The 13,813-nt window shown below is 36.9% G+C and overlaps 1 protein-coding gene and 1 pseudogene across 1 annotated transcript; one reads left to right on the top strand and one right to left on the bottom strand.

Annotated features, from left to right (window-relative positions):
• Positions 1 to 494: 494 nt before the first annotated feature.
• Positions 495 to 3,549, top strand: LOC149005028 (sodium/calcium exchanger NCL2-like; annotated as a pseudogene).
• Positions 3,550 to 11,582: 8,033 nt separating this feature from the next.
• On the bottom strand, positions 11,583 to 12,017 carry LOC149005027 (uncharacterized). The gene has a single exon (XM_089135778.1). It carries the CDS (start codon positions 12,015 to 12,017, stop codon positions 11,583 to 11,585), a length of 435 nt encoding a protein of 144 aa, XP_088991904.1.
• Between the last annotated feature and the right edge of the window lie 1,796 nt (positions 12,018 to 13,813).

Genomic DNA, 13,813 nt, shown 5'->3' with positions numbered 1-13,813 from the left:
TTGGTAGACGAACACAGGAGGAGCGAGGTTTCTTTTGGAGTTTACAATACCAGCTGGTAAGAAGGAAAGGTGGGACTTGTATTTTCTGGGGAATCAAAAGTTGAAGTTAATGGTGAGCGACCTTTTAGTAATATTGGGAATGATTGTGATTACCCTAATTCATTTTTTGAATCAATTGGATGGTCAAGATGTACATGGATGTCTTTATGTAATTCATCTAATGTGTCTTTTTCTCCTTAACTAATAACAATGACTCCCTTGATTAATTACTCTCAATGGCTTAAACTTTAGCATCATTGCAGGTAGTCAACTTAAGAATTGATGTACTTCTCATTTCTTTTTATTAATTTTTGTGCTGCACAGATTCAAGAAATAAATGAACAGAACATGGAATTGAAAAAGCCTATTTTATAACATGTTTAAGTCTAAAATATAATCTCATTCAAAGTTTAAGAATAAAATTAGCAGGCCTTGACCGGGTATTATATATTGACTTGTAGCAGGGGAACCTTGGTGCAACTGTTATATTGTGCCATTGCAACCTATTGGTTGCTGGCATGAATGAGAGACCCTCTTTTACCTCTCAAACCTCAACTTCCGTGTGTTTTAATATTTGTAAGTTTTTCTTAAAGAAACAGCCAAACAGTAGTTGATCTGTTTGCTGTCCTCTTTGTGACCCAAGACCCTGATCATAGCACAAGAGGAACTGCTGCTGAAATTGGAGGAAGATGGCAAAAGACAAAATGTTCTGTTATGTTGTTGCCTGTCTTATTTTACTAGTAGCACTGTTTGTACGAGAGGGACAAAGCCGTGCTCTTGTACATAACTTTACTTCCTTGTCAGATGACCAACTAGTTTCCAATGGCATTGATGATCATCAATCCCATCCATCTCCTTTCCTACTTCTTAAGAGGAACCTTTACAATCATTCTGATGATGAACCATGTGACAGATTATTCAGCTTCCTTCCCTGCACGGATACTGTTGAAACAGGCTTATTCCTTGTTGCACTCTATGGATACATGATCTTCATTGGTGAGAATCATATCGCTAGTGGCAGAGAATCACTATACAAGATCATTGGAAATGATTGGTATGGTTCTAGCTTCTTCCACATTTTCAGGGTTCTACCTGAGGCCACTATCATTCTCTGTAAGTAGTAATTCTTGTAGTTCAACTTAATTTTGCCAACAATTTGAATAGTATGATGATGATAAATGTTCTTAATGGTTGACAGTCTCTGGGCTTTTTAAGGATAAAGAGGAGGCTCAGGAACGGGTATTCACTGGAGTGGGCGTGCTGGTTGGTTCAACAATCACTCTTTTGACTTTAATATGGGGAACTTGCATTCTTGTGGCCAGGGATGATAAATCTATTGAGTCAGAAGCTTCATCTTCTCAAGGCTTACAGGATACAAGTCCAATCAGATCCTTTTTGACAAGTATGTTTCCTTCTCTCTGGTCTTTTGAACCAATAATGATCATGGAAGGGGTGAGATAAATATTGTTAAAACTTTTGCATTATATTTGCTACCTCTGATTGCTTGTGGAAATTTTATTTTCAAAAGTTAACTTTTCATTTGCAGGGTGAATGGTTAAAGCCTAGAAGTTGGATCTTACAATCTTTTGATATTAATGAATAAATAAATAATCGACAAAATTTCTGTTCTGTAGAATCTGGTGTTACTACTGATAAGGAAACGAGTAAACTAGCGGCAATCATGGTTCTATCTATGGTCCCATTCATTATTGTTCAACTACCCGAAATTTTCAAGTCTATTCAGTCTGAAGATACTGTGATCTTGGTTGCTCTTATTACCAGCATCGTCTTCCTTCTTTCCTACTTCATCTATCAGGTATCAGGTATTCTGATCTTTTTATAAGTTTTAGCATGATTGATGTTTTATAAGTTCTGCTCTAATACTGTGTTTAAGGGAGCAGACTTTCATCACACCATCACCTAACTATCATGTAAGTTCAAATATTTCCAAGTCTGGGTAATATTTTGTCTCCTTCAGTGTCTGTGGACCAAATTCTGAATGAAACTGCTTTGTGTGCAAATTGCAACATATTTCACTGAAAACTGCATAAAACAAAAGTAGGGGTTTTGGGTATTTACATGATCACAAGGGTGTTCCCTATGCTTACTTGTTATTCAAGCCTCCTTTCCATTTTGAATATTGTCACAGGGAATCACACCCTGGATTCAAATGAGGAAACTAGAATATGTGAAGCAGGTATATCTACTGAGAGATATTTTGACGCATTTGCAAAACAATGCCCTAGGAAAGCTCCTCACCAGAAATGGTGCACCTAATGTACCTGCTATAAGACGGTAATCATGTTCTTCGCTATGGCACTCTTTCCCATATTTGAAATTTTGTATTACGTTGTTCGATCAATTTTTCCTCTAAACCACAGGTTGATTCGGGCAATCGACCAAGATAATGACGAGGAAATATCAGTCAATGAATTTCAAGAAGTGCTCAAAGGACTTAAGATTGGAGATTTGGACACTAAGAAATCAATAGAGAAACTAATTCAGGAATTTGATGCAGATGGTGATCATAAGATTGACGAAACAGAGTTCATAAATGGACTCAAGAAAATGATGGAAAAAGCAAGGAATATGGTTGCAGACAAGTACTCAAACCCAGAAGATCTTGAAGATGACAAAGCTTACCAGGTGATTAGGCACAAAATCAATGTTTGCTACATCCTCTTCAACTTCAACGTAATTATGAGATCCTCTGAATGACTGCAGGAAGTTTGGCATGAAGTTGAAAATGATGAGTTACTGGATAAGAACAAAACATGGACTTTGATGAAAGCTGTATTACAATTGGTATTTGGAATGATCATCTTAGCTGTGCTTTCAGAGCCTCTTGTCGATGCAGTTCAAGGCTTCTCAACTGCTGCAAATATCCCTCCTTTTTTCGTTGCATTTGTAGTGGTCCCTTTGGCTACTAACTCAAGAGAAGCACTATATGCAATTAGAACTGCTAGCCGCAAGATTCCGAGAACTTGTTCTTTAACATTGTCTGAGGTGAGCTTCTTCTAATTTACTTACCATAGGAAGGTCATCTCCTATCATGGCTAGAACAAAGCATGTGGTTCCCTTAAACCATTTTATCAACTGGAAGGACTGCTTGATTCAAGTACACATTATATAGGATAGATTGTGAAGTTCTGTTGTTTTCTCTGTTTTCTGTCAGTTAATTTGTTTCCTTGGTTGATATTTTAAAAATAGTCTGACATCATTCTGTGGCTAATTTTGGAGTTGCTTGTGCAGATTTACAGTGATATCTTCATGAACAATCTCATAGGCTTATCTGTATTTCTAACGATCATTTATGCTCGGGGCTTGACATGGAACTTCTCTGCCGAAGTGCTAGCTGTGCTCATCGTTTGCACGGTGATCGGTCTTCTTGCAAGTTTTCGTCACACCTTCCCCCTTTGGACATGTTTTGTGGCATATCTTCTCTATCCTTTCTCTTTGGTACTGGTTTATGTGTTGAATTATTAGTTGAGCTGGTCTCAAAATGTATAGGGTAGTTCTTCTCTGCCCTTTTTGTTTGTATGAAGCTTTATCTTCCCACATGTTTCCCTTTTCCATAACAACCTTCGATGATGAATAATTTCTTGTATCAATGTCCATAAAATGTCCATGCATGAACCGCTCATCACAGTTGTAACAAAGTCCCTTGTGCACCTTTCTTGCATCTTTTTTGATGTAGTCGATGATTGGAAAGAGATTCTATGTCATGTGGAATATGTTTTTCTCATGATATCACCTCAATGCAGGGACTCCAAAATTGAGCTAAACTGATGTGCATATGAAAAATAATACAATTTCTGCAGCTGACACTTTCAACTCCAACTGGGTAGTGTATTGATTCATGAATGTGTTTGTTGTGATGACAGGAAAGGGTAACAACCTGGCCAAGCCATATTACTCAATAAAACTTTGGACATTTTGGTTCACAAATTAGAAATGCATATTGATGATATTAGATGACAGAAATTGTTTGATTATATGAAAATAAGCCCCCCCCCCTTACTCAGTTGATTTGTATTAGAATTGATTAGGAGCAATCTTGATTAAGCTCAAATTGATGAGTTTTCAGGTGAAATTGCTGGTTCTCAGGTTCTGGATTAAAATAAACTCTAATGCAACTGTTTCTTCAGAAAATACAATTGGTTGCGCAGGCATGCCAAGGCATAAAAATGACCTATGGGATCTGATTAGGCAATTAATGAATTCTCTTTGCCCAGTGTATTGAGAATTTTGATGTCTTTTGGGAGAAGACGACATAAACTCGTGGAGTTTTTTAATGGTCGACTTAAACCAAACTACACTACAGGTTGAAGCTAAAGATAGAAGAAGAAATAAAGGATATAGTTGTTAGAAGAAGAAATAAAGGATATAGTTGTTTCATTGATCTGGTGATGATTTCCAAGAACAAGACAATGAGTGTTTATAGAGCAAAAATAATAATTACCCTTAAACAATTGCTTGCAACTACCTTGGATAAGGATCCAAATAACTGGGAACAAAACAACTGCTGAAAACTGCCTAACTGCTACCTTCTTCGTCTATCTTGGTCAACCCAAAGGGCATGAGTCGATAGGCATATGTTCCATATGGACATGTGAATGTGGTTTTGTCTTGGTCTTTTGGTGCTATAGGGATTTGATTATAGCCAGAATAACCATCAAGAAAACAATAATAAGCATGGCCGGCTAAATGTTGTAACATTTGATCAATGAAAGGCAAAGGAAAATGATCCTTATGAGTGGCTACATTAAGCTTCCAATAATCAATACAAATACGCCAACCAGTTTAAATACGAGTTGGATGAGCTCATTGGTAGTAGATTTAACTATTGTGACTTTGGACTTCTTAAGAACAACTTGGACTGGGCATACCCACTGGCTATCTAATATGGGATAAATAATCCCAATATCCATGCATTTCAACACTTCTTTGTGAATGGCTTCTTTCATCATAGGATTAGCCCTTCTTTGGGGCTCCCTAGAGGGTTTGGATCCATTAATCAAATTTATATGATGTTGAACTATGGAGGGACTAATTCCTTTAATGTCGGCCATTTGCCAACCTATGGTCTCTTAATTGTCTTTAAGCAAACTAAGAAGCTCATCCTCTTGGTCTTTGGTAAGATCAGAGGCAATGATTACAGGAAGAGTTTCATTGGGGCCTAAAAGAGCATACCGAAGACTCGAAGGCAAAGGTTTCAATTCGAATTGGGGGGCCTCAACCACAAATGGGACAGGAAGATTTCTAGACAACTTAGTAAGTGGTTCATTAAATTGTTGCAAGCTCATCATATCATGAAAAAAATCACTTCCTGAGTCCTCTAGTTCTTCCAAACAAGTGTAAAAAATCATCCTCAAAACCATTTTCAATGGAGAAATCAATATCATCAGAAATGCTTTGCAACATACTAATATTCTCATAAAAGTTTGGTTGTTTCCCCAACCTAAAGACATTGAACTCAACGGATATATTCCCAAATGATAACCTCAAAAGACCATTTCAACAATTAATAAGGGCATTGGTTGTAGCTAAAAACGGTCTCCCTAATATCACAGAAATTTGGTCCTTGAGATTTGTAACTGGATGTGTGTCTATGACAATGAAATCAACAGGAAAAACAAATTCTCCTACTCGAATTAACACATCTTCAATTATTCCATTGGGTATTTTAACAGATCTATCAGCCAACTGGAGAGTAACCAATGTTGGTTTGAGTTCCCCAAGACCCAATTGTTTATAAACAGTATATGACAATAAATTAACACTAGCGCCCAAGTCTAGTAAAGCATGCTCTATTATTTTTTTTCACCAATAACACATGGAATTGTTGGACTTCTTGGATCTCTATACTTAATTGGGACTTGTTCTGAGAGGATTGAACTAACATTTTCCGTTAGAAAGGCCTTCTTTAGGACATTCGTGGTTCTCTTTTGAGTACACAAGTCTTTAAGAACCTTAGCATAAGAAGGGATTTGAGAAATATCATCTAAAAGTGGAACGTTGACACTCACATTTTTGAAAACTTCTAAAATTTTGTCAACATTTTCATTCCTTTTATTACTTGCTAATCGGCTAGGAAAAGGGGCCTTAGGTACATAAGATCTATCATTTGAAGTTTGTTCTTTTCTTAGGGTTTCAAATAATGATTCATCAAACTTAGGTACATCTAAAGCAATTGGTTCATCCTCAACTTCTAAGGGTTCTTCAGATAAACCCTTATTAGGAGATACTTGAACATTCTCCGCATCACAATGGTCACTAATTTTGTTTTGGTCAGTTATAGGAGATTCACCTGTTAAATAAATTTTTCCACTTCTCAATGCATACACAGAAGTAATTGGCTCTAAAGAAGAAGAAGTGGTTTCAAATTGGTTGACTTGATTTGATGGCTTTTGTTGAATCTGAGTCCTAAGATTTAACTCAGGCTGACTAGGCATTTTACTTTTTTCTCGATCAGACAAAGCACTTGTAAGAGTGGAAATTTGTTTTTTCGTATTATGCATAGAAGTCATGAAGGTGCTGGAAAATACTTCCATATTCTTCATTAAGATAGAAAGACGAGAAAACTCTGGATTATTACCTCTATTGAAACCAGGTGGTGATTGATTTTGTGCAATATGAGGCATACGAGGCACAATAGGTGGATTGGCAGGCCTAGCTAAATTGGTATTCTGAAAATTAGGGGCTTGAGGGAATTGGACATTTTGATTATGAGAAAATTGGGCCCTTTGTTTTTGAGGGGCACCAAATTGATTTGGTGTGGAATAATTGTTTAATCCATTTTGGTTTTGCCCTTGGGACCATGAAAAATTAGGATGATTCTTCCACCAGGATTGTACGTGTTACTGTACGGGTTTGGAAACATCACACTGACATTTTCATGTTGGCCTCCAGAATAGCTAGGGCATTCCTCAATTACATGTGTAGGAGATTGGCACCATGCACACATAGCAATAGATTTGTCAATAAAATGTACTTGACTTGGTGGTGGTGGTGCAGCTTTAACTACCATAAGTCTCTAACTTTTTCAAAAGATTATCTATTTGTGCTTCCTTATGAACTTGGCTATCAACAAAATATCCCCTACTAATCCTTTCAGATTCTTGGGTGGACTCCCATTCTCTAGTTCTATCTGTTAGGTCTAAAAGAAATTCCCAAGCTTCGGAATCATCAGTGAATGATGTAAATCCTGTGGGGGCACATAGATTCCAGAAGTTGCTTTGTTTGATATCGATACCCTCATATATTATTTGGCATAAATGCCATAATTCTATACCATGGTGAGGGGGCATTCTTGGAGAAGGCTTTGGAACCTCTCCATTACCTTAGCAAAGGACTCGTTGGGTTTTTGAAGAAATTGAAGAATATCATTTCTTATTTTATTCGTTTTAGAGAAAGGAAATAATTTCTTCAAGAATATGACAATAAATTGTTCCCATGTGTTAATGCTATCCCTAGGTAAGCTAATAAAGCCACTTTTTGGCTTGGTCCTTTAATGCAAATGTAATAAACCGTAGTCTTACGGCATCATCAGTGAGTTGTTGTACCTTCATAAGGACACAAACCTCCTCAAATTCCCTAAGGAACAAATATGCATTTTGACCAGATAACCCATGAAATTGGAGTAACATAGACAAATAATGAGATTTAAGTTCAAAATTATTGCCCCACACATTAGATAAACGTATACAGGAAGGTTGTGCAGATCGAGTAGGATAAAATCTATCTCTAAGACTCTTAGGTGGAGGAGGTGGAGGTAGGTCTTCCATGGTCAAGGTAGACACTCGGACAATTCTATTTGTGGAATCAAGAGTCCAGACACACATGCACTAACCACCTAATGCAATTAATGGCTCTTATGAAATAATGAGTTTTTATTTATTTATTATTTATTTTTTTTTATAATAAAGTATCTAAAGAAGAAAACAAAATAACAAAAACAAAAGGGAAAGTAGTAAATTTTCCACCACAAAGATTGAAATTAACAATGATTCCAAAGCCGTAAGGTTGCCGTATAGCTGAGCGATGTATATGTTTGACAGCAAGGGAATCCATATAGTCTTCGGAGCCACCTACAATCGAATCCTAGGGATTCTGCAGTAGAGTGGGGACTACTACACGTTTTTGTTTCTACTCATGTTAAAAGCAATATCTTTGAATTTTTTTTTTCACTTCGATTTACCTAAGAATGAGAAAAATAAAGTGGACTAATACATCCACGGGAACGGCGCCAAAAGCTTGTTTGTGAAATTAAAAGTAACCGTAAGCACACGATATCGTGTAGCTAACGGGTCAATCTCAAGGAGATATGCCACTTTAGAATTAACTTCTTAATGATAATGCAAGAGTGCAATGATTCAAATTTGTTAATTACTTAATTAAACTAAATGAACGGTCCTAATCCATACTTTTAATGTGACCGAATTGAGATGGAAAATAAAGTAAACATAACCAACGCATAATTAATAAGGGTAGAAAAAAATGAGAATAATAAATAAATAAAAATAAAAGGGAAGTGATCCGAATGTCAGCTCTGGATCTAGGGAAGGAGAGTATAATTATAATGACTTTGACCATAGACCCTTTGCTGTAGCTTACAGTCCACCGATCGGGGGAACGGATATCAGAGAAAAAGAAATTGCAGAAAATGAATAAATAAATGCTGAAGGTAAATTGCAGAAAGTAAATAACAGAGTAATAAAAGGAAAGTGAAACCTTAATCAAAGAGAGGCACGACTATAGGCATTTCTGATCAAGGACCAAGGGGAAGGGAGAAGAATAAATAAATGTTGAAAGTAAATCCTAAATAAGAATACGGGGGTAAATAAGCATAATAATAAAAGGGAAGAAGAAACTTGTTGCCTTAACCAAAAAAAAGAATTTGAGGCAAACGATTCAAATCTCCCACCGTAACAACCAGGCATCTTTGATGCAAGGACCAAGGGGAAGGGAGAACATTGAAACTTGAAACTTGTCTTGAAAGTGAAATCCATTAAATAACTGGAATGATCAAGGGGTAAACAGTCAATGCGGAATTAAAATCCTCAGAGGGGGGAGAGAAGATTATTGAAGAATGTTACTTAGTTGCATCTTTGTAGATTTCAAACAATATAAAGAATTTGAAACCAAACGATTCAAATCTCAAGAGCATGGCATAACATAACTCTGATTGGTTAGTTTGAATTTCTGGAATGAAATTGCTAGATTTACCTAGAAAAATATTTATTGAATTATGGTTCAAATCTTTAACGCTTTGATAGTGGGTGAAATCTTGATTCATCATATCATAAATCTTGAAATTGCATGTACATTACAGTAAAAAGGTGAAACTCTAGAATTCATGCAATCTAGGATTCACCACCAAAAATTAAAAATCTCCCAAAAGCGAAGCAAAGATGAAACTAGACCGAACAGCCTAAATAAACTAAAGAGAAAAGAAAGAGTGCTTCTACTAAGCTCTAAAATACGTTCTCCCTTGATGGAGTATGCTCTCCTTTTATAGAGTTTGCATGGGATATGAATCTTGATAGAATTTGAATCAAACTCAGGGTTTCTATCTAACTCAACCAATTAGGGATTTGATGTACTAATCGGACTGACTTAGAGAGATCAAATGCATAATTCCACCGTTGGATTTGAGGATCAAGAAGTCGTGAAGCTCTCCTCCAAAACTCAGCGCGATCGGACACTGGATGACCGTTCGATGAAGGACTTGATCGACATTGAACAGAGACATTCAAAAACGGGATTTTTCCTTCTTCCTTATCTAAATATAATTCTTTTTCCTCTTTTTCTTTCTTTAATCAAATCACAAATAGGAAATAAGATATTGAGGTATGTAGATTTATTTGATAATTTATAATCTCAGCCGTAGATCAAATTTGCTTCTTTCTCTTAAATATTTCGGAGTTGGCCCATAATTACATCTCTAGCCCATCATGCTCCAAATCAAGCCCATTTTCGCATTTGAGAATTTGAATGGACCTCTTGACGTGTAAAATTGCATGATTCATACTCAAAACTCCAAATATTTGCTTAAATATTGAAAGGTCCTAAAATCTGCAAAAACAACATAAAACCCAATGTAACTCCACTCCAAGTGTGTAAAATGCATGTTTTATGCCCTAAGATTTCACACATAAATGTGCTCATCAAATATCATTCATAAGTTTAACAATGCCGCAGCCCAAATAAAAATTAAGCAAGAATACAAAAGGATGGAGTCTTCATCCATCATTGTTTGCTAAATGAAGTGCATCAATGCAAAAGGATGAGCTAAGGAACTCAATATACAGCTAATAAGGACTTTGAGCTACAAAATCATTACTAATTATGGAGGTAAGCCTTATTTTCTTCTTAAGATATGAGAAATAAAGACTTGCCGACTCCCATTGTGATCTTGTCACCATTGATGTACATCTCTAGAAGCCCACAACTTCAGTGGTGTCCTGGCTTTGCATCCTGTCGTCTTCTTCATCCTTCTCTTTTCCACATATGCAATGGTCTTGGCAGCATAACTATTCTTGGTGTTGGTCATAGGATTGACATGCTCATAGGGTTCTGTTATACATGTTATGGTTCAAATCGTGAGCCCTGAACAAACCACATGGTTGAGAACGCTTGGTTCAAATCCGGTTCACAGAGTTCATCAGGAAAAACACTTCTCGGAAGAATACTTGCTTAGAAGTCCATATTTTTTTAGCTAAAATATCATATGCAACTAATGTTGGTGTGACCTCACTAACCATCCAAGTGATAGTCGATAAACATTTTTGCTATGTTGACTTTGTGTTTTATGTACTCTTTGTGCAAAATTTGAAAAATGTAATTTTAATCTTTTTCTTTTTTAATATTCTTTCAACATAATATGACGTTTTCGAACAGTTTTCTTATTAAAAAACTTCTGGGTGTCAAATAATTTGTAGACTTAATTGCTTGTCCTATAGTGTGTCACAGTTTCTGCACTTCACAATATTATTTAATTTGTACATATGTTGAGAAATACATATGGCAATGACAGTTTTTACAATGACATAATAACATTTGCAACATATTTTGAAAACCCTAATATATTGTTATCACCTTCAGAAATAAAATGAAGGGAAATTTATTTTTTTGGTAGAGAAATTCACTAAGAGGAAAGTGTATTTAATAATATAGCATCTGTAATGCAAAGATCACGAAGGGAAAGAACGCAATGTGACGCTTCAATCTCATACACTAGAGAGAAGACCTGGCAAATTAGTGCATCTAACTAAAGTTGAATTCATAGGTCTTGCAGTACAAGAGCAGGAGATAGAGGCGAAGAAATAAATTAAGGTGAACCCTGTGTCTTTGGTTTTTAAGTAGTACACTCATTTATTATCTAGTCATTAAATGAGGATGCATGGATTACAAAAAGATACAAATGAATAACTCAATACATATAGCTGATAAAGTATGAGAATGACAAAAATAACTGAGTTACTACTGAAGGAGGCCAGGCTGGTAGAATATATATGGTTTGAATTTGCCAATGGAACCATCTAATTATTGGAGAGATAAGCCTTCTTTTCTTCTTCGTCCATGAAAGAAGTGAGGGGAAAGGACTTTCCAACTCCCATGGATGACTTGAAGGAGATCTTGTTGCCATCAATGGACATCTCTACTATAGAAACCCACATTAGCGGTGTCTTGGCCTTGCATCCAGTCATCTTCTTCATCCTCCCATTCTCAACGTACGCAGTGGTCTCAGCAGCATAGCTGTTCTTAGTGTTGGTGGCTGCATTGTAGTGCTCATAGGGGGCTTTGCATTTCCACCAGACGAAGCCCGTGGATCTGACCCTCCCGCATTCTACTAGTTCTCCTGTGGGAAGGACACCACTGGGGAATCCAAGTTCTTTCAACAACTCCGCTGAAAATTGATCACAAGCCACCTTTCCACATATGATTTCAGCCCCAGCTCTCTCATCAGTTGCCATGACAGATAAAGGTAACAGATAGAAAGAAAGTAAATTAATGGGTGAGAAACTCTCTGCAATTGCTTATAAGACCGCTGGTTGTAGGTGTAAAGGCTGATCAGGAGATGGATATTTATACACAAAACCTGCAGAGGGTGATGAGATGACGATGACCTTATCGTTCAACACCCATGGTCCAATTTGCCAACCTTCTACTAAGGAAGACCTGGTCTTCATTCAATAAAGAAGGCATAGTGGGAATAAAATCTTAAGTTTAGGTTTGGCTACAAATTCTAAGACATTTGACTGTTGACTTTTCTTCAATATTAGTACGTCAAAATAAAATTTAATTTTAATCTGCTAGTTGAATTGATAAAATAAAAGGATAAACATTGAATTAACTGAATAACTTTTTTTTATCAGACATCTAATGTATAAATTGTAGGACAGGATTGATTTTTTTTTTTTTCCCCAATAAAAAAGGATTGAGAGGAACAACAAGATCGGTGTTCAGCGATCCCATCTAATCTCAAGATGGTTTGATTGTGACAGAATTACCTGCGCTCATTGGAGCTTCTCCAGTTCTCTCATTCCTGCAAACTGCAAAGAGACCCTTTTTATCCCAAAGAAATGGTAGAGAAGGGTAACAACTGACACGGGACAATTCGAAGATGTGATATTCATTCATGGATTCATTTCATCTTCAAAAGTCATGGGTCACGTTAACGCACCACAAGCTTTTTGGAGGGAGCTAGAGGAGATCTAAAAGAAATACAGTGGTTGGTTAATTGCACCACATGCCACTTCTCTTATTATTTATCTATTGAGAAAAAAATAATTGTGCAGATCTTCTCCACCCGGTTGCCCATCCCTCCACCTTCTCGCATGGGCCTCCTTGTGCATCTAGATCCTTGCCACCCAACCTGCCCTTACCCCCATTCTCCCCCTCTCACATAAGGCTTGATACAAAGCCTGTTTGTGTCAGCTAGGGCCTGCCTCTCTTAGGCCTTTGTGAGTGGGGGAGGATGGGGGCATGGGTAGGTTGGGTGGCAAGGATCTCCTCCTCTGCTTGTGTACGGCATACAGGTTTGTGTCATACTCATTGTGAGGGTGGCAACATGGGTGGACAACCCATTTGGATGGAGAGGATCTAGGCTCAAGAAAGAAAGGGTGAAGGGGACAATAAAAATTCAAGGTAAGTTTTCTTAAGAAGATCCCCTTTTCTCTCTGCTCCCATCTCTCTCTATAAACATAGCAAGACTTTCCTTATTTTCCAGCTCCGTGGATCGGCGGGTGAAAATCTATTTTTTCCACTGTCATTCTTTTGGATTTTTTTTTTTCTTTATTTACCTTTGATGCAGACTTCGGATTCTTGTCGGGAAACAAGAGAAAAGCTTTACTTTTTGGGTTGTTACAAAATGGATCATTGTTCGACCCCATGAGTGGTGTTTCTAACACTGTCCGCTTCAAAAAGCATGTTTTTGCCACTATGGTGTTGCTATTTCTCTCATTGCCAAGTAGAGTTAGGATCACTTCTCATCACCAAAGGACAAGAGATGTTATAAAGGATGGTGATTTCAATATACCGCCACCAATCTTAAATGCTTTAATTCCTTCCTGGATGTTTGTTGTTTTTAGTGAAAAATGCCCATAATTTTGGTTGTTTGGATCTAAGAGATGAAGTTACGGTGCCGACAATACCAATGGAAGTTATGGTCATTATTGGAAGTTAGCGTTGCACTATTGGAGGTTACAGGTAGTCAGTTAGTTGCACAACCACCAGTAGTTTTAAAAGTGCATGCCATTATTTCAGTTGT

This window comes from Hakea prostrata, chromosome 9 (assembly GCF_041222555.1).
Source record: "Hakea prostrata isolate BN-2017 chromosome 9, UWA_Hpros_2, whole genome shotgun sequence".
Taxonomy (NCBI): domain Eukaryota; kingdom Viridiplantae; phylum Streptophyta; class Magnoliopsida; order Proteales; family Proteaceae; genus Hakea; species Hakea prostrata.
Note: the sequence above shows the minus strand (reverse complement) of the source record. Positions and strands in the feature narration are given on the sequence as shown.